This window comes from Bos taurus, chromosome 29 (assembly GCF_002263795.3).
Source record: "Bos taurus isolate L1 Dominette 01449 registration number 42190680 breed Hereford chromosome 29, ARS-UCD2.0, whole genome shotgun sequence".
Lineage (NCBI taxonomy): Eukaryota > Metazoa > Chordata > Mammalia > Artiodactyla > Bovidae > Bos > Bos taurus.
This window is the reverse complement of record NC_037356.1, coordinates 8,972,540-8,998,469: the sequence shown is the minus strand read 5'-3', so window position 1 is coordinate 8,998,469 and position 25,930 is coordinate 8,972,540. Positions and strand designations below refer to the sequence as shown.

Genomic DNA, 25,930 nt, shown 5'->3' with positions numbered 1-25,930 from the left:
GGAAGCCCCTCCAGGGTCCCAGCAAGCAAGGCCAGAGAGAAGACTGAACCCGGCCAGGAGACAGCCCCTCCCCGAGCCCTGGCCCCAGGCCGCTCACCGGGGTCTGCGGAAGGTCAGGCCGTAGTGCTGGCAGGCCAGCCCCACGGTGGGCGTGTACACGATGGGCAGGAACTTCTCCACGTCTGAGGTCAGCACGCGGTAGAAAAGCTTCTCGTTCCGGTCCTGGAGTGTCATGAGGATGATGTACCTTGGGAGAAGAGGCAAGAACCAAGCTGATGACATGAACACCCCACATGGCAGCACGGACGGCCCTCGACGTGGAAACCCAGGGCTCCCTGGGCACCTTCACGGGCAAATCACCATCCTCTCTGAGCATGAGTCTCATCATCTAGGAAATGTGGGGAATATGACCTGCATTACAGCGTCCATGGGGTCACCCAGAGCCGGACACGACTGAGTGACTAACAACAACAACAACAATGGCCCTTATTATTACACGATGTAGGTGCCATTCCCAACAGTTTCATTAACGGATTTGACATGGGGAACATGCCTCCCAATGACCTGTATGTGTGCTTAGTCGCTCAGTCATGTCCAACTCTTTGCGACCCCATGGACTGTAGCCTGCCAGGCTCTTCTGTTTATGGAATTCTCCTGGCAAGAATTCTGGAGTGGGTTGCTATTACCTTCTCCAGGGGATCTTCTGGACCCAGGGATCGAACCCATATTTCCTATATTGCATGGGGATTCTTTACTGTCTGAGCCACCAGGGAAGGCCCCAATGACTTGTAAGGTGGGTAATATAATTTTGGTCATTTTATTTTATGTTTTTTATTGGGATATAATTGCTATCTGGCCATTTTAGAGACAATCAAGCCACAGAGAAATGAAATAATTCACCAAGAGATCTGAACCTATGCAATATAACTCCAGAATCTGTGCTCTCAGCCATGATGCAAGATGGCTAGTTAGGTTATAGTTATGTGGACAGTAATGAACAACAGCAGAATAACAGCATTCTGGGGCTGGGGGAGGTTGGGAAAAATGCTAGGCGGACCAGTGGTATATGAACTGGTCCTTCCTGTCACACAGGCCTGGTTCCTGTCACAAGTAGAGTTCACAAGTGTTTGAGCACCAAGTGATCTCAGGAAGCATGTTGCAAACATGCCTACTTCCTGAAGCCTGGAATCAGTAAGCCAGGAAAAGGGCCTTTCATTCACACTTCACACAGAACAGTCTGGGAGAAAAAAACTTAGGGACTGAAATTCCCAGTAGGGTGTGAAATTGAAAGTGTTCGTTGCTCAGTCGTGTCTGAGTCTTTGCGACCGCATGGACTGTAGCCCGCCAGGCTCCTCTGTCCATGGGATTCTCCAGACAAGAATACTGGAGTGGGTTGCCATGCCCTCCTCCAGGGTATCATTCTGACCCAGGGACTGAACTCACATCTCCTGCAGCTCCTGCGCTGGTGGTGGTTTCTTTACAGCCAAGCCACTGCGGTAGCCCAATGAGGTTTAAGTGGCAGCTGATATCACAACCTTTAAGTTTTGGAGAGATAATGAGGGCGCGTGAGGCCCTGGCATGGAGTGGGGTGACAAAAATGATCTGGCAGGGGAATGATCCCCTGGCGAGGCGTCAGGTTCCTGGGTGTGAATCTCAGCTCTGCTGTTCACGAGCTGTGTGACCTTGAGGAAGTCTTGTGACTTCTTGGGGCTTCAGCCTCTTCTTCCTCACCAAAGGCACTAGTCCGTTACTATGCTCTAGAAGGCACTTTCAGGAAAGGGGGATTTATGCTTAGAATAGTCAGGATCTTAGCTCATTACGAGTGTAATGATTCCCTTACTAAGCACCCACTAGTACACATCTCTTCTCAATTCCGCATTCAGTGATGTCAAGTTGATAAGCTGAAATTGACCTTGGCGGGAGTATCTGCATCATGAAATTGGCAAATGCTTTAAATCCTCACCCCCTGGCCCCAGAACCACTCCTTAAGCACTTAGCAGCACACCACTGTCTTTACCCATAAGCTGGGGAGCCTCCTTAGCCTTTCTCCCTAAGCACCTGCTGGAAGGAGGGGCTCCCGTAATGAATGGGTCAGAGAGGTCCTCAGGAGCAAGCCCCCTCGAGCTCACAGGATCAGGCACATCCACTGCCCCCAGGTCTTCCCAGGCATGCGGGTGAGGCCCATCTCGCTGGAAAGAACTGGAAAGGGGAGGATTCTGGACTTCGATTTTTAGGGTTTAATATCTTTAGGAAGGTGAATTTCATTTTGGACTAAGGAACTTTTGCTCTTAAGTGATAGAATGAGGATCTGAACTCAGGATAGTTTTGTAGCCACTAAGCTTCAATACCTCTTAGCTATGGTGTAGCAGAGAGGTTCAAAGCACAGACTCTGGAGCTAACTGTCTGCGTTCAAATCCTGGCTGTGCCAAAGTTCACAGCCATGAGACCTGCCAGGTCACTACTTTCTTTAGTAAGACGGGTAAAGCTGACCCTGTGAACACCACTGACTCTTCTTGTCAACATCCCCACCGGGAGAAACCGGAGGGGAGGCGGGGCTCTCCCTAAACCTCCAACGGATGGCATCCCAGGTCCGCCCAAGGTGACCCTGTCCATTTCCCTTCTGCTCCACCACGTTCCTTATATTTCAGGAACCTGGGCCATGCACTGTTTCCTTAACCCATCTGTCCCTATATTTTTTCCTATAGATTAAAATTTTTTTTTCACTTGGAGGATAATTGCTTTACAATGTTGTGTTGGTTTCTGCCGTACGGCGTGAATCAGCCAGAAGTACACACATGTTTTCTCCCCCTCAAACCTCCCTCCCACCCCCAGCCCCATCCCATGCCTCTAGGTTGCCACAGGGCACTGGGTTGAGCTCTTCCCACTGGCTACCTATTTTACGTATGGTAATGGATGTTTCAGTGCTACTCTCCCAACTTGTCCCGCCCTCCCCTTCCCCTGCTGTGTCCACAGTTCTCTACATGTGTGCGTGCTCAGTTGTGTCTGACTCTTTGCGTATAGGCCCACATTTTTGCTCCCTTCCTTCCCATTGAGTGAAATCCTTCCGGGAACCCCACTGCTGAATGCTGAAGTCCATTGGTACTTCCATTGGTACTACTGGTGCTTCCTGGGCTGACTCTGATTTCATCACTTCTGGAAGGCCCAACCAGATCCCCCTGGTTGGAGTTCAGGCAACCTTCTCAGTCCTCCCAGGACACACGGACCATGGCTCGATCACAACAAGCCCTGTCCCTCAGGGAGACCATCACCCTGTAGAAGGCAAGGCTGGGTCTGGGCTCTCTCGGGGCTGTTGGCCTTTCCTAGCTAGAGAGTGTCCAGAAAACCATCTGAGGACCAGAGCTGAGCCCGGCGCTGGGTGAGAGAACAGACATCCGGCACTCACTTGTCCAGGTCACTCTGCTGTCGCTCGTAGTATCTCATGACCCGGAGGAGCTGGACGTCCTGGCTCAGAAAGCAGGGGGGGATGAGGCCATGGATCCCAAGCTGCAGCCTCTCTTCAAGTGTAAAGGCCATGCCCTGGGGAGAACAGGAAAGAAACGCATGCACATAAGTGGGTGTGCAGGAAACCCGGGAGCAGCGGCGGTTCCATCCCCAGACCAGCCACAGGCACTGAGACTCAGCAGCGAGGGCCCTGGGCGCAGAGCCCACTGCTGCCTTTTAAGTAGCCAGGCCATCCTGCGTCAGTCATCTTGGCTCTTCTGGAGTCTAGCTTCCTCTTAAAAAAACATGGAAAATGTGTATATTGCCAGGGTTTTTTGGTTTATACTTCTTTTTGAAAATGTATTTTATTTTTAGAACAGTTTTTTTTTTTTTAAACATTTATTCATCTTTTGTTATTCATTTGGCTGCACCGGATCTTAGTTGCAGCGTGTGGGATTCAGTTCCCCGATCAGGGATTGAACCCAGGGCCCCTGCATTGGGAGCATAGAGTCTTTGCCACTGGATCTACAGGGAAGTCCCCAGAACAGTTTTAGATTTATAGAAAAATTGACAAGACAGTACCGGGTTCCCTTATATTTCCTCATCCAGTTTGCCCTATTAGTAAATATCTTCCATCCCTTTGGTATATTTGTTAGAATTAATGAATCAACAATGACACATTATTATTAAAGTCCCTGGTTTATTCAGATTTCCTAGTTTTTTTTTCCACCTGGTTTTTTTTTCTTTTTTCGTTGTTCTTTTAGGATCCCATCCAGGGCCCCACATTCCATGTAGTCATCAGGTCGCCTAAGGCTCCTTTTGGCTCTGACAGTTTCTCAGGCCCTCCTTGGTTTTGATGACCTTGGAGTGTCTTGAGGAGGACTGGTCAGGTATCTTGTACACTCTCCCTCCACTGGAATTTGTGTCATGCTTCTCTCATGACAGAAGTGGGCTAATGGGTTTTGAGGAGGAAGACCACAGAGGTAAAGTGCCATTTTTATCACATCAGATCAAGGCACATATGACCAACACAACTTATCATTGTTGCTATTGACCGAGATCACGTGGGTGAAGAAGTGCTTGCCAGGACTCTCCACTGTGAAGTTATGCCTTGCTTGGACTTCTACACAGGAGATTTGTCTCTTCTCCCTCACTTATTTGTTCAGTCATTTATTTATATTAGAATGAACTCATGGCTATTTGTTTTATGCTCTGGGTTATAATCCAATACTGTCTTATTTTTTTTTGCTCAAGCTGTTCTAGTTTTGGCCATTGAAAACTCTTTTAGCTGGCTCTGTATCCCTTGAGGGGCTTCCCAGGTGGCTCTCCTGGTAAAGAACCCACCTGCCAATGCAGGAGACAAAAAAGTCAGGAGTTCAATCTCTGGGTCGGGAAGATTCCCCTGGAGGAAGGCATGGCAATCCACTCCAGTATTCTTGCCTGGAGAATCCCACAGACAGAGGAGCCTGGTGAGCTAAAGTCCATGGGGTTGCAAAGAGTCAGACACGACTGAAGCAACTGAGCATGCCTGGTAAGATTATATTTAGCTTTTTAAGAAACTGCCAAACTGTTTTCTAAAGTGGCTGCAAAACTTTGCGCTCCTACCAGCAACGAATGAGTTTCTGTTGTTCCACCTCCTCTCCAGCAATCAGTGTTGTCAGTTTTAAAAATTTTAGTCTTTGTAATAGATATGTGTGTGTGTGTGTGTTAGTCGCTCAGTTGTGTCCGACTCTTTGAGACCCCATGGGATGTAGCCCACCGTATGTAGTGGTATGTTATTATTGCTTGAATTTGTAACTCCCTATTGACATAGGATGTTGAATAATTTTTTTTCATATGCTCATTTTTCACCTGTACATCTTCTTAGAGAGGTATTGTTAAAAAATTCTTGCCTTTTTTACTCTTTTTTTCTTATTGTTTAGTTTTAATAGTTCTTAGATCTTCAGTTTTAATGCAATCCCTATCAAAATTTGAATGGCATCTTTTGCAGAAATAGGAAAGTCAATTTTCAAATTCATATGGAGTAGCAAGGCACCCTGAGCAACCAAAACCATTTTTTTATAAAACCACAGTAATCAAAACAGTGTGGTATTGGCATAAGTACATACAGATCAATAGAAAAGAATCAAGAATTTGGAAATAAATCCATACATCTACGAAAATTGGTTTTCGACAAGGAGGCCAATTCCATTTGATGGAGACAGAATAATGTCTTCAAGAACAGATGCTGGGACAACTGGATTGCCATGTGCAGAAGAATTCAAGGGGATTCCTACTTCACACCAAAACAAAAATTAATTCAAATGGATCAATGGCCTAAATATAAGAACTAATATCATAAAACTCTTACAGAAAACACAGGGGTAAATCTTAATGACCTTGGGTTTGACTATGGATTCTTAGATATGCACCAAAGCAACAGCAATAAAGAAAAAATTAGATAAACTGACTCCATCTAAAAACTTTTGTGTATAAAGGAAAACTGCCAAGGAAGGGAAAAGACAGCCTACAAAATGAGAGAAAATATTTGGAAATCACAGGTCTAATAATGGCTTAATATTCAGAATCTATAATTTCTACAACACACAACAAAAGGAAAAGCAATCCAAGTAAAAAATGGGCAAATGACTTAGATATTTCTCCAAGGAAGATATACAAATGGCCAATAGCACATGAAAAAATATACAGCATCATTAATCATGGTTGTTTAGTTGCTAAGCAACCCCACAAACTGCAGCCTGCCAGGCTCCTCTGTCCATGGGATTTCCCAGGCAAGAATACTACAGTGGGTTGCCATTTCCTTCTCTAGGGTTCTTCCCCACCGGGGGAAGGAACCCACGTTTCCTGCATTGGCAGGTGGATTCTTTACAACTGAGCCACTCGGGAAGCCTATCATTAGTCATGGTGTGTATGTTAGTTGCTCAGTCATGTCCGACTCTTTGTGACCCCATGGACTGTAGCCCGCCAGGCTCTTCTGTCCATGGGATTTTCCAGGCAAGGATACTGGAATGGCTTGCCCTGCCCTCCTCCAGGGTATTCTCCTGACCCAGGGATCGAACCTGGGCCTCCTGCATTGCAGGCGGATGCTTTACTGTCTGAGCTAATAGGTAAGCCCATTAGCCATCAGGGAAAATAAAATCAAAACTACACTGAGATAACCATTTCACATCCACTAGGATGGCTGTAATGGAAAAAAAATAAAAGTGAATAACAAGTGTTGGTGAAGATGTGGAGAAACTGAAACTCTTGTACATTGCTGGTAGGAATGTAAAGTGTTGCAGCCTCTATGGGAAAACGATTTCGAATTTCTTCGAAAAGCTAAGCACAAAATTACCATATGACCCCAAAAATTCCATTCCAGAAACTGAAAGCAAGGACTTGAACAGATGTTCACTGCAGTATTATTCACCACAGCCAAAAGGTGGAATCAACAGAGGTGTCCACCAACACATGAATGGATAAACAAAATGTGTATACATACAATGAAAATTATTCAAACATAAAAAGGAATGCAGTTCCGATACATGCTACTTCATGGATGAACCTTGAAAACATTATGCTAAATGAAATAAGCCAGATACAAGAGGACAAATATTATACGAATCCACGTACAGGAAATATCTAGAATAGACAAATTCATCATGACAGAAAGTAGATTAGAGATTACTAAAGGCTGGGTGGTGGGGAAGCCGTGGGTGCGTTACTACTTAATGGCAACAGAGTTTCTATTTAGGGCAATGAAAAAGTTTTGGAAATGGATAGTAATGATGGTTGCACAACATTATGAATGTACTTAATGGCACTTAACTGTATACTTAAAAATGGTTTAACCAAATTTTGTTTTATATATATATATATACTTGACCACAACTTAAAAAGTTAAAACCAGATTATCTCCCAAAACCACTGAACTGTATCCTTAAAATGAGTGAATTGTATGGTATGTGAATTGTAACTCAATAAAGCTGTTTTAAAAGAATTCTTTGCATATTTTGGATACAAGTCCTGCATCAGATGTGTGTTTTGTAAATATTTCTTCCAGTCTGTGGCTTATCTTTTCATCGTCTGACCAGTGTTTTTCACAGAATGGCCCTTTCTGGTTTGGGCACTGGCAGGGAGACACGAGGGATAAGTAAGACGTCATGGAATCTGCTCCCTGGCCCGGTTAAACCCTCTGGAGATGGTGTCTGCTGGCAGAAGCTGCAGGAACTGTTCTTGTAAGGGATACTGGGGAATATGAGCAGTCCAACTTCCCTGCCTTTATCCTGAAGTGATGAAGAGCAACATCCTGTGGAAAAAAAAAGACACCTCTTCCATGTAGAACTCCGGGTGGCTCTGCTGAATGAGGGCTGCCCTAGAACTGCCTAGAAAACAGTGTAGGCGCCCTCAACCTTCTTACCCTGGCAGTGGCCGAAGGGGTCAGCCCAGAGTGGCTCCATGGGTGGCAGACATTAACAAGGAAGGGAGCAGAATCCCCAAGCAGGGAGGATTGTGTAGGGGACTGAGAACAGTCCTTAATTAACTAATTCATTAATTAATACTGCTAGTCAAGGCTATGGTTTTTCCTGTGGTCATGTATGGATGTGAGAGTTGGACTGTGAAGAAGGCTGAGCACTGAAGAATTGATGCTTTTGAACTGTGGTGCTGGAGAAGACTCTTGAGAGTCCCTTGGACTGCAAGGAGATCCAACCAGTCCATTCTGAAGGAGTTCAGCCCTGGGATTTCTTTGGAAGGAATGATGCTAAAGCTGAAACTCCAGGACTTTGGCCACCTCATGTGAAGAGTTGACTCATTAGAAAAGACTCTGATGCTGGGAGGGATTGGGGGCAGGAGGAGAAGGGGATGACAGAGGTTGAGATGGCTGGATGGCATCACGGACTCGATGGACGTGAGCTTGAGTGAACTCTGGGAATTGGTGATGGACAGGGAGGCCTGGCGTTGTGCAACTCATGGGGTCGCAAAGAGTCGGACACGACTGAGCGACTGAACTGAACTGAACTGAACTGATGACCCCCACTGTAGTCAAGGCTGATGATCGCTGGGGCAACGCGGGTTAAGCCCTCTCTTCATAATGAGCCTCAGGTGATGAAGGTTCCTTGTAGAAGCGAAGGCTGTGTAGGTGATAAGTAAAAACTAATTGACACTTACGGGTGTCTAGCGTCCCCAGATTTCCTTGGGGAGGAGGAGCTTGAATGGGTAGGAAGCACCAACTCTTCCCATTCTTCCACCAGCTGGAAAATGCCTCATCTGCAATGAGTGCAAGTGCCTCTTCTTGTTTAGGCATGAAGTTGTGTCCGACTCTTTTGTGACCCCACGGACCGTGGCCCGCCAGGCTCGTCTGTCCGTGGGATTTTCCAGGCAAGAATACTGGAGTGGGTTGCCGTTTCCCTCTCCAGGGGATCTTCCTGACTCAGGGATCGAACACAGGTCTCCTGCATTGGCAGGCAGGTTCTTTACCACTGAGCCTTTACAGGGAATTTAACAATGACAGGGCAATTCAAGTCCATATACTGATTATCCCACCTAGCTGATGCTATCATCAGTTCTAAGAAAAGGACTAATAAATACCCAATCTCACGCCATCCTTAATAATCACCTTGTGAGGAGGTCTTGTACCCTCTACTGTCCAGAGGACACAACTGAGCACCAGATGTTATTTGATGCTCCTGAAGTTGCACAGCTATTGACCCATATTTTATTGTTTCTTAAACCAAGATGCATCTTACAACCATTCGGTGTGATAACTTTTTTCCTGATGATTTCTTTGACTAGAGGTAAGTGACAGAACCAAGAGTGGATCACAGGCTGCATTTTTTTTTTTTAAATTGGGGTGTAGTTACTTCACAATGTTGTGTTAGCTTCTGCTGTACAATGAAGTGAATCAGCTATATATGTACATACACCTCCTCCCTCTTGGACGGCTCTCCTGCCCCCTCCACCACCATCCCACCCCTCTAGGTCACCACAGAACACCAAGCTGAGCTCCCTGTGCTATATAGCAGCTTCCCACTGGCCATCTGTTTCACACATGGCAATGCTCATACATCAGTTCCAATCTCCCAATTCACCCCCCCTCCTCGTGTCCACATGTCTGTTTCCTCCTTCTGCGCCTCTATTCAGGAGCGGCTGCATCTTTGCCACTTATAACATGTACACCCTGCCAGGACCTTGGTGAGATGGACCTCAGAAAATGTGAGTTGGGATGGTGCTGGTGAAGGAAGGGTGGGGAAAAAAGAGAAATAGAGGGGAAAAGTAAATAAAAGTTAGATTCCTTGGCTATTCCCAATTCCTCTTCGTTTTTGTTTTGTAACTTGGGAATCTCTGAAACTACGAGTTCTGGGCTGCGGTTGTATTTTTATAAAGGAGCAATGATGACTCGGCTTATAAAAATCCTGAGGCATTGTTCCTCCTCTCAGAACTGCTGGAACTGTAAGAAAAAACCTATCTTAGGATAGGCTCGGCTCTGAAAATATGACTCATGGCGTTTTGCAAAGCACTCTGGGCACATAAAATTCCCAGTTTTCTTCATCAAAGCCCAAAATCACCAGTTCACAAATTCCCTGTGCTGGCCATCACCTCTGCAAGCTTGGTATGACACCGAGGTCCCTGATCCTTTTGCAGGAAACATCTCGTACTTTCACTAAACACTATTAGGCAGGTGAGTCTTCACTGGTTTAGTAAAGAATGGAATTGTCTTTCCTTGGACCCAGGATCCCAGGCAGGCCAGGACATTTAATTATGACATCATCTTTGTTAATGACCACTTGGCTTTTAATAACAGCTCGAGTCTCTCTACAGGCTGTTTCTCTTGGCTGACTGCCACCAACTTCTTTGGTATTTCAGGAAAAAGTATGACTGTTTAGCAACTGGTAATTTCAGGGATTAAAAAAAATACTTCTATAAGCTTCTTTTCACCCTGAAACTAATGTTAAGGCAACCTCAGATTTACAAGTTTGCAGAGAAGAAGTGCAGGTACTTTAGCTTTACTGTGGCTTCCAAAATAGGACAGGCCAAAGATGATTCACTAGGGTGTAAGGGAAAAGTATTAGAACTGTATAGGAGAAAGCACTCAGGCTCTTGGCCTGGATAATTTCCATGTTAATATGGAAATGAATATGGTATTCCATATTAAGGTATACCAGGAGTCCTAAGGCAGGAGTAAGGTTTGTACAACATGAAGAAGCTGATTGTGGTGGTGGGGGTGGGGGGTCAGTCCTTAATCCTTCTTACTGCATTGAGAATTTATGGTTTCTGTATGCCTAGCCAAATAAAGTGTTGGGTCATATTATCCAGTTTTCGTTGTTGTTGTTAAAGACTGTTTTATTCAATATTTGGGCTGCGCTGGGTCTTCACTGCTGCATGCAGGCTGTCTCCGGTTCAGTGCTTGGGCTTCTCACTGTGGTGGCTTCTCTTGTGGCTCCAGGTGCGCAGGCTTCAGGAGTCACAGCACGTGGGCTTGGCTTTTGGGTTTAGTTGCTTGAGGCATATGGGATCTTCCTGGACCAGCGATTTAACTGGTGTCCCTTGCATCGCAAGGCAGACTCTTAACCACTGGACCACCAGGGAAGCCCCATATCATCAAGTTTTAACAAAGTCTTCAAAATAGGACAAGGGGGTTTTGAAAAATGGCTGATTCTCTTAGCAGAAAGTGACCTTGGGGTGTTCAGCTACGACACTCCGGTAGGAATCTACCAGTTGTGACTCTTTTGAAATATTTGAATTGCTACAGAGCCACTTCTCTGACTACTCCCCCCAGCCAGGTGCCCCTCCCAACCTGCTCTGGCTTCTCCCAGGGAACCTTTGGAACCTCCCCAAGATCAACAAACAATGGGTTAACGTTTGGCAAAGTGGGTGGCTTCAACATCCTGCTCTAGCACCGAAGGTCTGGGACTGTTTTGATTGGTCGGTGCCTACGCTGCGGCAGGGTTAAGCTTTCAACCATTACCCCTGACCTTACCTATCTCATCGTCTTCCCTGAATGAGCATCTCTGGCCCAGCTGCTGAATTTCACCTGTGGGCTCAACCCAGGACAAACTTATTGGCATCAGAGACTGGCACTGGAGATAAGACATTTGATTCCAGCATCAAATCCTCTGGAGAAGGGAAAGGCAACCCACTCCAGTAATTTTGCCTGGAAAATCCCACGGACAGAGGAGCCTGGTGGGCTACAGTCCATGGTTACAAGAGTCGGACATGACTTAGCAACTGAGAACCCACACCATCAAGTGGCTTGAAGGCAGTGAGCCTGTGAGGCCGGACCCGGCACCAGCCTCCTGCTGTCCAGAGACCCAGGCTTCCCAGTGGCCGGCTCCTCAAAAACTAAGCCTTCCTGACAGGAGGGCTCCCTGCCCCTCTTGGCAATCTGCCTATTGCCTCTGGCTCCAGAGTCCTGCTGTACACTTGACACTCTCTCTTCATTCATTGTTCAAACATTTATGAGTTCCTACTTTGTGCCAAGGTGTACCCCGTTAGGCAGCCCGAAAAGAAATGCGCTTCTGGGTCAACCAGCAAAGACACGTGGATTAACGTGTACAGGTGATCTGGGGCCTCCGCCTCGTGCAGGACACTTCTCCAACCTAAGAAATGGGATGTGGGCCGTGTCACGTGCGGTGGGATTCACTGAAATACTGGTGTGAAATGCTCAGCACGGGTACTGGCACACTGGAAGTGCTCAGGGAACACCACATATTCTCATTATTACCACTGTTATCTGTTCATGGGGCAGGGTGACACAAGAGAGTTCAGGAGCGATCCTGGAGACAAGCCCTGGAGGGTGGTCGGGAGCTCGTCCAGCAGAGGGGGCCTAAAGGGACGTCACCACATCCAGCATAATTGCGCCTCCGATGACTCAGGCCAGGCTCCTGCCTCTGCAGCCCCATGCACTCCCCAGTCCAAACTGCCCTCCGCCCCCAGCAGGCATGCTCACTCTGCCTGTCATACTCTGGTCCACATTAGGACCCCTGTCCAGCATGCTCTGATGCGCTCCTCTCCCATCTTCCAATCCCCAGTCGAAGCCACCTCCTCCAGGAGGTCTTCCTGATACCCTACCTCATTCAGCTCTCCCCTCTCTTAGAGTCAGTGCCATACATTTTAGCACATGAAGGGCATTTCTTGCTTGGTTTCTCGAGCATCAGTTAATTAACAAACGCGGGGTAGTGCGAACTAGACACTTGGAAGCAGCTAATACAGGCAGAAGCACAAAACTATCATCACCAATAACAAGAGCACCCACTGGGTTAGGTCAGGCACTGAGACAGGCACTTTGTACTGATCGTCTCATTTAATCCCCACTGCAACCCTGAGTTAACAATCCTATGATGTTATCCCCATTTTATGGACTAGAAAACTGAGGCTAGATGCTCAACATCACTCATCATCAGAGAAATGCAAATCAAAACCACTATGAGGTACCATTTCACGCCAGTCAGAATGGCTGCAATCCAAAAGTCTACAAGCAGTGAATGCTGGAGAGGGTGTGGAGAAAAGGCAACCTTCTTACACTGTTGGTGGGAATGCAAACTAGTACAGCCACTATGGAGAACAGTGTGGAGATTCCTTAAAAAACTGGAAATAGAACTGCCTTATGACCCAGCAATCCCACTGCTGGGCATACACACCGAGGAAACCAGAATTGAACGTGTACCCCAATGTTCATCGCAGCACTGTTTATAATAGCCAGGACATGGAAGCAACCTAGATGTCCATCAGCACATGAATGGATAAGAAAGCTGTGGTACATATACACAATGGAGTATTACTCAGTCATTAAAAAGAATACATTTGAATCAGTTCTAATGAGGTGGATGAAACTGGAGCCTATTATACACAATGAAGTAAGCCAGAAAGAAAAACACCAATACAGTATACTAATGCATATATATGGAATTTAGAAAGATGGTAACAAGAACCCTGTATACAAGACTGCAAAAGAGACAGTGATGTATAGAACAGTCTTTTGTACTCTGTAGGAGAGGGAGAGGGTGGGAAGATTTGGGAGAATGGCATTGAAATATGTATAATATCATATATGAAACAAGTCGCCAGTCCAGGTTTGATGCACGATACTGGATGCTTGGGGCTGGTGCACTGGGACGACCCAGAGGGATGGTATGGGGAGGGAGGAGGGTTCAGGATGGGGAACACATGTATACCTGTGGCAGATCCATTTTGATATATGGCAATATTGTAAAGTTAAATTAAATAAAATAAAAGAAAGGTAGTTAGGCAAGGTCACACAGCAGGTGGATGGAAGAACCAGGAGCGGAACCCAGATCCACTTGCTTCTAAAGTTCACACTCTTTGCTCTGAACTGCTCCTAAGAGTGGCCAGGTTAAACAGTTTGTTGACTGAGTTGAGCTTCCCTGGTGGCTCAGATGGTAAAGAATCCACCTGCAATGTGGGAGACCTGGGTTCAGTCCCTGGGCTGGGAAGATTCCCTGGAGAAGAGAATGGCTACCCACTCCAGTATTCTCACCTAGAGAATTCCATGGACAGAAGAGACTGGTGGGCTACAGTCCACGGGGTCGCAAAGAGGTGAACACGACTGTGCGACTAACACTTTTGACTGAGTTGACTTGATTTGATTGGAGATGGAATTATTCTGCTTCTCCCAATACGGCCAGTTACCTTAGTGGTTCAGCCACTGCTCCTCTGTGTTAGCACCGGGCCCATCAGCCTATGAGAAAAGCAGGTGTGCTTGTGCCTCTGCGATTACGTGCTTGGCCCATGACATGCACGGAGCCATGTTTCCTTGGAGCAGTGTCACTGCTGGAAGGAAGGATTAGCACACACACGTGTAACAGTAAAGGTTTCTGTTCCACCACCGTTACGTCATGCTTTGGGCTGAAGGCTTACGCTGTGGCCTGCTTCCTCCACCAATCAGCTGCAACAGCAGAGAGGAGCCATGGCTGGGGGCAGTCAGCTGCGAAACGGTACAATTAAAGCTGATTAGCTGTTAGGGGACGGGAAGGCATTTCCTCCTGCTCTTGCATATTTTTCCATGACTCTAATTTGCTTGTGAGTTTTATGAGGGTGATGTGGATTCCCACTGGCGATAGGAAGTGAGGTTACTGGGGCTGCTGCTCTCTGACTGAACCCCAGGTTTATGAAGGCCCCTGGGCATTTCTTTGAGATGGATATTTGGGGGGCTTCAGGAAGCAACAGTTAGAACTGGACATGGAACAACAGACTGGTTCCAAATAGGAAAAGGAGTACGTCAAGGCTGTATATTGTCACCCTGTTTATTTAACTTACATTCAGAGTACATCATGAGAAACGCTGGGCTGGAAGAAGCACAAACTGGAATCAAGATTGCTGGGAGAAATATCAATAACCTCAGATATGCAGATGATACCACCCTTATGGCAGAAAGTGAAGAGGAACTAAAAAGCCTCTTGATGAAAGTGAAAGAGGAGAGTGAAAAAGTTAGCTTAAAGCTCAACATTCAGAAAACAAAGATCATGGCATCCGGTCCCATCACTTCATGGGAAATAGATGGGGAAACAGTGGAAACAGTGTCAGACTTTATTTTTGGCAGGGCGGGGCTCCAAAATCACTGCAGATGGTGACTGCAGCCATGAAATTAAAAGACGCTTACTCCTTGGAAGGAATGTTATGACCAACCTAGATAGCATATTCAAAAGCAGAGACATTATTTTGCCAACAAAGGTCCGTCTAGTCAAGGCTATGGTTTTTCCTGTGGTCATGTATGGATGTGACAGTTGGACTGTGAAGAAGGCTGAGCGCTGAAGAATTGATGCTTTTGACCTGTGGTGTTGGAGAGGACTCTTGAGAGTCCCTTGGACTGCAAGGAGATCCAACCAGTCCATTCTGAAGGAGATCAGCCCTGGGATTTCTTTGGAAGGAATGATGCTGAAGCTGAAACTCCCGTACTTTGGCCACCTCATGCGAAGAGTTGACTCATTGGAAAAGACTCTGATGCTGGGAGGGATTGGGGGCAGGAGGAGAAGGGGATGACAGAGGATGAGATGGCTGGATGGCACCACTGACTCGATGGACGTGAGTCTGAGTGAACTCCGGGAGCTGGTGATGGACAGGGAGGCCTGGTGTGCTGCGATTCATGGTGTCGCAAAGATTCAGACACAACTGAGCGACTGAACTGAACTGAACTGAAGCACAAGCATTGGGAAGTCTTAGCAGACACAGACCTGAGAATGGCCTTCCTCCCAGACATGCTTCTGTGAACAGGGGCAAAATCACAGATCCAGAAACAGATTGTAAATGCCCAAAAGGAGAGTGGAAGATACATTGCTCCTGAGCACTGAGAACGAACCCTAGAGTTCTGGGCTCGAAGACTGGGCTTTGGTGCCATAGGCTGCAAGGGTACAGAGGCTGCCTGGCTTCAAGGTGCACACAGGGGCACATCTCGTTCCAGCGGGACCTGTAGTTCCGTCTCCCTTCCGTGGGACGATGACCAGGACATGGAGGTGCTGCCCTCACACAGCCAGTATTGGCAGGGGGACCGAAAGACCAAAGAGCTACAGTAAAGCCCTCCACTCTCCAGCTGTGTGATTCTGGGGGCAGTGACCTCATCTCTCTGAATTTGCTGACACGACTGGATGGTTGTGCTGATCGAGTAAGAACACTGACGTTGGGATCTCTTTATAAACTCAAAGATGTGGCAGGATCTAGGATTTTGTCCTAACCTGAACAAGGGAAGAGAGATGGATAGCGGGAAGGCTTAGGAATCATTCTGTTGGCAAAATTCCCTGTGGCGGTTTGAATGCTTCATGGCCCTCTCTTCCCAAGAGGCTATTATTTAAAATTTAAATACTATTGCTCTTGGCACCCCGTTGGCCCTCTAACTCAGCTAACCCTCAACAGAGGATTGGCACAGGAAGGTGATGGGAAGGGGAGCCACTGAGGACCAGGGAGTACCACTTCCTTCTTCCAGCAGCACAGTGTCTCCTTGACCCTCTCAGCCTGGGAAGACTGGGTCATAATGTAAACTATGACCTGGGGGAATAAGACACACACTGAATAGCCACTGTATCAATATATGCACGCCTGGTGCATGCCGATGCTTGGGTGGGATGCCAGAGCCGGACATGAGAGCGACCAAGGACAAGCTCATCTTACAGGGCAGCTGTCCAGCAGATGACTGTTAACCTGTTCCACCCTGGTGTTAACTGAACCCTCCTTCTCCTCCTCCCGGGCTTGAGCTCAGCTCTGCAGCCCATCAGGTGGAGCAGGAGGAGATCATTTCATCCTGGAGACAGATGACCGATGGGCACACAGGCGATCAGGTACTCAGTCTCCTCTGTGGTGACAACGGAAGACAGGAATTGTAGGTCCATAGTCACTTTGGACTGACTTTATAACAACTGTTTATAGTGATGGCTTCTTTAGGTTGCATGAAGTGATTGCATTTCCTTTGTTATATTTGACAATCACAAAACCCCAAAAGAATATCCTGATGACAGAAGTTCCCGAATTTTGCTACCTAGCAGAACCACTAATGCATGCATGCTAAGTCACTTCAGTCGTGTCTGACTCTTTGTGACCCTACGGACCGTAGCCCTCCAGGCTCCTCTGTCCATAGGATTCTCCAGGAAAGAAGACTGGAGTGGCTTTCCATGCCCTCCTCTGGGGGATCTTCCTGACCCAGGGATCGAACCTGCATCTCTTAATGCCTTCTGCATTGGCAGGCGGGTTCTTTACAACTAGGGCCTCCTGGGAAGCCCCACTAAGGGGCTGTTAAATGCCCAGGTCACACCCTATACCCATTAAGTCAGAATTCTGGGAATGGGAAGTCTGGATGAAGAGTTTTTAAAGGTCCACAGGTTAAGTCCAAGGTACAGCAATAGGGAACCACCACCCTAGAGGTAGGCTATGAAAGTGTTTTGTTCATTTTGTAGACAGTACTCGGAGGCTAACAGAGTTTAATAATTTACCTAAAATCAAGACCCTAACAGCACCTTGGGATAGGACTTGAACCTTGAATTCCACTCCAAATTACTGTCAATTCATTTACATAATCATTCATTTAACAAGCATGTTTGGAGGACCAGCCACATAGAAGGCACCAGACACATGAGAGACCAAATAGACACAGCCTCTGCTGCCAAGGAGTTTCAGTGTAGTCCTCTTTCCAGCCAAACCAGTGGACTCTGCACCCCTTGATACTTTGGAATCAATTCAGAAGTAAGCAGATTAGTTCAGTGCCTGGCAGGGTGTGGTGCTCAGCAAAATAGTGTTAATGCTATTTTTGTTGGAGTTCTGGCCTGTAGTGTGCAGATGACCCAGAACAGGCCATGGAGGAGGGAGATGAGGTTTTGAAGGCACCAGTCCTCAATTCAAATCATGACTCTTCCTCCACCAGCTGTGTGATCCTCAGTAATATTCTTAATGTCTCTGAACCTCAATTTGCTCATCTACAGAATGAAGATAGTAATTTGTTGTTCTTGTTGTTATTGTTCAGTCACTCATTCGTGTCCGACTCTTTGTGACCCCATGGACTGCAGCACGCCAGGCTTCCCTGTCCTTCACCATCATCTGGAGTTTGTTCAAACTCATGTCCATTGAGTCAGTGATGTTATCCTACCATCTTATCCTCTGTCACCCTTTTCTCCTCCTGCCCTCAATCTTTCCCAGCATCAGGGTCTTTCCCAAAGAGTCAGCTCTTCACACCAGGCAGCCAAAGTATTGGAGTTTCAGCTTTAGCATCAGTCCTTCCAGGGAATCTTCAGGGTTGATTTCCCTTAGGATTGACTGGTTGGATCTCCTTGCTGTCCAAGGGAATCTCAAGAGTTTCTCCAGCACCATAGTTTTTGAAAGCATCAATTGTTTGGTGTTCAGCCTTCTTTATGGTTCAACTCTCACACCTGTACATGACTACTGGAAAAACCATAGCCTTGACTTTATCAAATAAAATATCACCTTTGTCAGCAAAGTTATGTCTTTGCTTTCGAAAATACTGTTTAGGTTTGTCATAACTTTTATCCCAAGGAGCAAGCATCTTTTAATTTCATAGCTGCAGTCACCATCTGCAATGATTTTAGAGCCCAAGAAAATAGTCTGTCACTGTTTTCATTTTTTCCCCCATCTATTTGCCATGAAGATGGCAATGGACTGGATGCCATGATCTTAGTTTTTTGAATGTTGAGTTTTAAACCAGCTTTTTCACTCTCCTCTTTCACTTTCATCAAGAGGCTCTTTAGTTCTTCTTTGCTTTCTGCCATAAGGGTGGTGTCATATGCATATCTGAGGTTATTGATACTTCTCCCAGCAATCTTGATTCCAGCTTGTGCTTCATCCAACCTGGCATTTCTCATGATGTACTCTGCATAGAAGTTAAATAATCAGGGTGACAATATACAGCCTTGACGTACTCCTTTCCCAATTTTGAAGCAGTCTCTTGTTTCATGTCCGGTTCTAACTGTTGCTTCTTGACCTGCGTACAGGTTTCTAAGGAGGCAGGTAAGGTGGTCTGGCATTCCCATCTCTTGAAGAATTTTCCAGTTTGTTATGATCCACACAAAGGTTTTAGCATAGACAATGAAGCAGAAGTAGATGTTTTACTGGAATATCATTGCTTTTTCAATAATTCAGTGGATGTTGGCAATTTGATCTCTGGTTCCTCTGCCTTTTCTGAACCCAGCCTGTACATCTGAAAGTTCAGTTCACATACTATTGAAGCCTAGCTTGAAGAGTTTTGAGCATTATTTTGCTAGCATGTGAAATGAGTGCATTGCGAGGTAGTTTGAGCATTCTTTGGCACTGCCCTTCTTTGGAATTGGGATGAAAACTAACCATTTCCAGTCCTATGGCCACTGCTGAGTTTTCCAAATTTGCTGGCATATTGAGTGCAGCACTTTCAAAACATCATCGTTTAGGATTTGAATTCCAGCTCAGCTGGAATTCCATCACCTCCACTAGCTTTCTTTGTGGTAATGCTTCCTAGGGCCCACTTGACTTCACATTCCAGGATGTCTGGCTCTAGGTGAGTGATCACACCATTGTGGTTATCCGGGTCATGAAGACCTTTTTGGTACAGTTCTTCTATGTGCTCTTGCCACCTCTTCTTAATATCTTCTGCCTCTGTTAGGTCCAAACCATTTCTGTCCTTTATTGTGTCCATCTTTTTAGGAAACATTCTCTTTGTATCTCTAATTTTTTTGAAGAAATCTCTAGCCTTTTCTATTCTATTGTTTTCCTCTATTTCTTTGCATTGTTCACTTAAGAAGACTTTCTTATCTCTCCTTGCTATTCTTTGGAACTCTAATTCAAATGGGTATATCTTTCCTTTTCTCTTTTGCTTTCCACTTCTCTTTTTTTCTCAGCTATTTGTAAGACCTCCTCAGACAACCATTTTGCCTTTCTGCATTTCTTTTTCTTGGGGATGGTTTTAGTCACCACCTCCAGTACAATGTCATGAAGCTCCATCCACAGTTCAGGCACTCTACCAGATCTAATCCCTTGAACCTATTTCCATTGTATACCCATAAGGGATTTGATATCAGAAGATAGCAGTGAGAACTAACTGAAGCCTCCAGCGTGGTGGTCAGCACATCTGAGGTCCTTAGTAAACTAAGCTGCGGCCAGGTCCCTGCCTGATGCTGAGTGCGGTGGGGAACACCAGGCTGGAACCTGGTGCTCCTGAGAGGGCCAGCAACCCAGAGTGTCCATAGAACGTCTCATCCTATCTACCCTTCTAACCTCTACCATCAACCCATCCTGTTCACCCTCCTTGGTACTCAGCGTTGGGACATCATTTACTTGCAAGTTAAGGCTAAGTGTCCAGTAAATTTTCATCAGGGATGGAGACCAAATGCAAATCTAAAATTAGTGAGAGAAACTCAACGGGGACGGGTTCTTGTTGTTCAAGTCATGCCCGACTCTTTGCAACCGCATACACTGCAGCATGCCGGGTTTCCCTGTGCTTCACTGTCTCCCAGAGTTGACTGGACTGAAAGTTAAAGGCTGAAGTACTGGGACTGCTTTCTGAACTGTAGTTCCACTTTTAAATTAGATTTATATCAAAAGAAAGGGAAAGGCAAACGCAGACCATGTGAGTTTTCCTTCTTACCAGAGCTTAGTTTATACCATTAGCATTGAATTGTTTCTCTATTCCCTTATGAGATAGAATCTAATCCTTGCACTTAAGGAACCTTAGAGGCTCTTTAAAAATTTCTCATTTCATAAACATGATGAGCTCTGGGACCTCTGTGCTGAGGGACTACAGGTGCTTAATCAAATTGCCCTTTTCCATTGGTGATTTCCTAAACAGTAACTGAAATTCTTGCACGTGTGGCTTGGCTGCTATAGAGTGACCCTGAAGGAAGCGATGCTGACATTCGCAGAGAACTCCAAGGGTGACCTTTCCTCCAAATTTCCAAAATAAACAGCTCTATGCCCAAGGCTATATTTAGTGCCATTAGCTACCAGGCTCTTCTGAAACCTATATCCTGTGATAAGTACAGTTAATATTTAAAGTCTCCTTTAAAGGACCGAGGAAAAGTTTATTCTAAATTTATGCTGATTGACTACACCACTGAATGAGTGACTGGGACATTGCTGAGTAGTGTGGAAATTTACTTTGCTTGTACAGATGAATATTAGGTTGGTGAGTCGGCTTATATTTTATAACTTCTATTAAATTAAAAAAGATTTTAGTACTGTTTTTTTAGTGCCTACTGAAGGAGAGGCTGTTTTGATACTGAATGAACCAATGCACTGTTTGAATTTGATCCTTCTACAACATCCATATGATATATAATATCTAACCAACGTTATAGAGTTATCAGGCTATGGAGCCGGAACATGAACCCAGGTCTGTGTTGCCACTAGAGTCCATTCTCGTAATCACTATTTTGCATGCGCTGTTTCTCACCCTTTGTTCTCATTTTGGACATTCTGCAATAATCTTAGTCAGCCACATTAAAGACAGAGTTTGAAAGGACTTGCAGGGACACATGGGGAAAAGGAGAGGGTGTGACAAATTGAGAAAGTAACATTGACATATATACACTGCTGCTGCTGCTGCTAAGTCGCTTCAGTCATGTCCGACTCTGTGCGACCCCACAGACGGTAGCCCACCAGGCTCCTCTGTCCATGGGATTTTCCAGGCAAGAGTACTGGAGTGGGGTGCCATTGCCTTCTCCGAGCATATACACTACCATGTGTCAAATGAAAGTGAAAGAGGAGAGTGAAAAGGGTGGCTTAAAACTCAACGTTCAGAAAACTAAGATCATGGCATCCAGTCCCATTACTCCATGGCAAACAGATGGGGAAACAATGGAAACAGTAAGAGATTTTATTTTGGGGGGCTCCAAAATCTCTGCAGATGGTGACTGAAGCCATGAAATTAAAAGATGCTTCCTCCTTAGAAGAAAAGCTATGACCAACCTAGACAGTGTATTAAAAAGCAGAGACATTACTTTGCTGACAAAGGTCCATCCAGTCAAAGTTATGGTTTTTCCAGTGGTCATGTATGGATGTGAGAGTTGGACTATAAAGAAAACTGAGTGCCGAAGAATTGATGCTTTTGAACTGTGGTGTTGGAGAAGACTCTTGAGAGTCCCTTGGACTACAAGAAGATCCAAACAGTCCATTCTAAAGGAGATCAGTCCTGGGTGTTCATTGGAAGGACTGATGCTGAAGCTGAAACTCCAATACTTTGGCCACCTGATGCGAAGAGCTGACTCATTGGAAAAGACCCTGATGCTGGGAAAGATTGAGGGCAGGAGGAGAAAGGGATGACAGAGGATGAGATGGTTGGATGGCATCACCGACTTCATGGACATGAGTTTGAGTAAACTCCAGGAGTTGGTGATGGACAGGGAAGCCTGGAGTGCTGCAGTCCATGGGGTCGCAGAGTCAGACGTGACTGAGCGACAGAACTGAGTTGATGTGTAAAACAGATTACTAAAGAGAGGCTGTTATATAACACAGAGAGCCCGTTATATAACACAGAGAGCCCAGCCTGGTTCTCTGTGATGAGTTAGAGGGGTGGGATGAAGGGGGGTGGAATACGGGGCTGGGAAGAATGGGATATATGTGTATATATGTGTGTGTGTGTGTGTGTGTGTATATTTATATATAGTTATATAGTTATGATTGATTCACCTTGTATGGCAGAAACCAACAAACACCGTAAAGCAATTACCCTCCAGTTAAAAAAAAAAGACTGAGTTTGATCAGTCTACTGAAGTGAGAGTTTCCTGGCTGGCGGTATCCCCCAAGACCCCAGGGTATTACCCTTAACACTTTTCTCTGGAGAGAAAAGGGCAAAGCATTCAGCAATATTTAGTGTTCTGTCCCCAAAGGTGGGGGAATGACAAGAGCTGAGAACAGAAGGGAAATACTCTCCCCAGGAGAAGTAAATATGGCTGTGCTTATCAAACAATTCAACTCTGGCTTTGAAATCAACTTAATAGGGAACAACCAGTATTTTAAAAATGACATAGATTTGTGTAGAACATTCCAGGCTGCATCACATTTAGCAGGGACAAGAACTGTTGCTTAGTTGCAAGAGTATGTGTGTGCATGCATGTGCTCACGTGTGTGTGTGTCAGGGTACTGGCCTGTGATGTAAAGTATATTTGTAACCGAAGGTTGTAGTGTAAACATCTTGAGAAACACTGTAGCATAGGATAATGATCATGAGTGATGGAGACTAAGACCGCCAAAGACTGATCCTCAACGAGATGCCCAGCCTGAATCCATTACCTGACTTTTCAAGGTTCAGGTTCCTTGTCTGTAAAACTGGGCTGATACCAGAATCCACTTGGTAATTTGTGTCCCATGTCACAGAGTGTCTGATGTTTAGTAAGGACTCACTAAGTAAATATCAGCTATCAATATTTTAAATAAAGGAGCCTGGGTGTTAATTTGGTGGCAAAACAATGTTTTGCATAATGCCCCCAGAATCATTTTCATTCCAGATGCAGACCTCCATCAGCTTCCTGGGCATCCCCACTACAAGTCTCCTAGACCAGTCAAATACCATACGCTACTAACCAAACTCATCTTCCAGGCCAAGCCTCCCTCCTACATTCTCTACTCGACAATGGTGCCACCCAGTAGCTCAGGAGAAATTTAAGAGTCATCCTGGACTCCTCACATCACAGCCGATTACCAAATCCGGATGATGTCCTAGCTCCTGAATAGTTTGAGACAGAGTTTGAGATTCCACTATTGTCCACCTCCTCATTCTCATCTTTCTCTTTTCAAGACTGAAATCATCCTTGCCCTGTTCATAAACAAACGGTTCTGCAACTCCTGGACTCCAGTCTTAATTCCCCCACCCCTTGCTCTCATTGTCCCACCCTTGGAATATATCCTTCAGAACTTCTGCTGGACTGACCTTTCCCAAAAGCCAAATTTGATAACTACACTCCCTGACTTAAACATTTTTATCTGACCTAAAGATTATCATACTGAGTGATATGAGTCAGACAAAGACAAATATTGTATGATGTCACTTCTGAAAAAAATGATAAGAGCTTATTTTAAAAACAGAAATAGACTCAAAGACATAGAAAACAAACTTTTGGATGCCACAGGGGAAAGGGGGTGGGATAAATTAGAAACTTGGAATTAATGGATACATACGGGGCTTCCCTGGTGGCTCAGTAGTAAAGAATCTGCCTGTAAAGGCAGAGACCACTTGCACTGCAGGAGACTGGGGTTCGATCCCTGGGTTGGGAAGATTCCCTGGAGAAGGGAATGGCAACCCACTCCAGTCTTCTTGCCTTAGAAATTCCATTGACAGAGGAGCCTGGTGGGCTACAGTCCATGGAGCCTCAAAGAGTTGGACACAACTGAGTGACCAAACCACTGTCACTGCTATTATATATGCAGTAGATAAACAACAAGGACCTACTGTATAGCACGAGGAAATATATTTCATATCTTATAATAATCTACAATGGAAAATAATCTGAGAAAGAACACACATGTATATGAGTATAACAGAATCTCTTTACTGGACACCTGGGGTTTCCCTCGTAGCTCAGTTGGTAAAGAATCCACCTGTAACTTTGAAATGCATGAAGCATTTGCCAGAAAACTTAACCAAAGGTTACCCATAATAGTTCTTTCCAAGAGCTTACATTTCGTACATTTCCTACTAGAAAACTACTTTGATGATGCAATTACCAACATCTTTAACCTAGGATAACACAATCATACTGACACACATTTCCACAAATTGTTTTGTTCCAGATGGCATAGTTTCCAGTAGAAATGACTTGTGTATTACCTGCTGTTACGGAAATAGCTCACACCATATTGTGTCTTCTGGGAAAAATTTTCACCAGGGAAACGAATATTGTGCTTTGTATATTTTTCCCCTTAAAATTAAAGAATTAAAGAGCAACATAAAAAATTCAAAAAAAAAGAATCCACCTGTAATGCAGGAGACCCTGGTTCGATTCCTGGGTCAGAAAGATCTGCTGGAGAAGGGGAAGGCTACCCACTCCAGTATTCTTGGGCTTCCCTGGTGGCTCAGCTGGTGAAGAATCTGCCTAAAATGAGGGAGACCTGGGTTTGATCCCTAGGTTGGGAGGATCCCTTGGAGAAGGGAATGGCGACCCACTCTAGTATTCTGGCCTGGAGAATTCCATGGACTGTATAGTCCGTGGGGTCACAAAGAGGTGGAAACGACTGAGCGACTTGCACTTTCACGGTATTGTACACCTGAAATATTGTACGTCAACTAAACTTCAATTAAGGAAAAAACCCCTCCTTTTCAAAGCTTGCAAGGCTTCTCATCAGCTGTGCATCACCCTTGGCTTCTTGTCCTGCTGACCTCCACCAAGAGCTCTCAATACAGCAAACTCCTTTCCCATCCCTAGAGGAAGCGGGCATTTTCACATCTGTGCGTGCTGGTTCCTCAACTGAGCATGCTCTTCTACGCCCGTCATCACTCTAGTGCATAGAGGGATGAAAGGTCATCAGCTGAAACTTACAATCCAGTACCCGGATTCTCAGAAATCAGGGTACGTGGGAAGCACGCGGGTTGCTGGTTTATAATTCAAGTTCTAAGTCCTGTACCTGTGACTGTGGACCCCTGCAGAGTCAGGGCTTTTCATCTGCACCCCCAGTGATTGTAAGGAACTGCACCAGAAAGGGAGACAAAAGTTTTGTACAAATTCGAATCCACAGCATACAAATTCAGGAGTACACGTAAGTATCTTGTCCTTAGGAAACATCTCAACAGAAATGCAATTAGGAGAGGCTTCCCTGGTGGTCCAGCGGTTAAGAATCTGCCTGCCAATACAGGGGACTCCAGTTCAGTTCCTGATCTGGGAAGATCCCACAGGCCATGGAGCAACTAAGCCTGTGCTCGACAACTACTGAGCCTGTGCTCTAGAACCAAGGAGCCACAACTACTGAAGTCCCCTCGCCCTGAAGCCCGTGCTCTGCGACAAGAGAAGCCACTGCAATGAGAAGCCTGAGCACCGTGACAAAGGGTAGCCCCTGCTCGCCACAACTAGAGAAAGCCCGTGTGCAGCAGTGAAGTCCC

At 45.6% G+C, this 25,930-nt stretch overlaps 1 protein-coding gene across 2 annotated transcripts in view; it reads right to left on the bottom strand.

Moving 5' to 3' along the window:
* ME3 (malic enzyme 3) overlaps positions 1 to 25,930 on the bottom strand; it is a 220,849-nt gene that overhangs the window by 113,851 nt on the left and 81,068 nt on the right. For both annotated transcript variants that reach the window (NM_001075877.1, XM_024987172.2), the window contains 2 exon segments: positions 98 to 247; positions 3,404 to 3,537. In NM_001075877.1, the coding sequence (NP_001069345.1) occupies positions 98 to 247; positions 3,404 to 3,537 (284 nt within the window).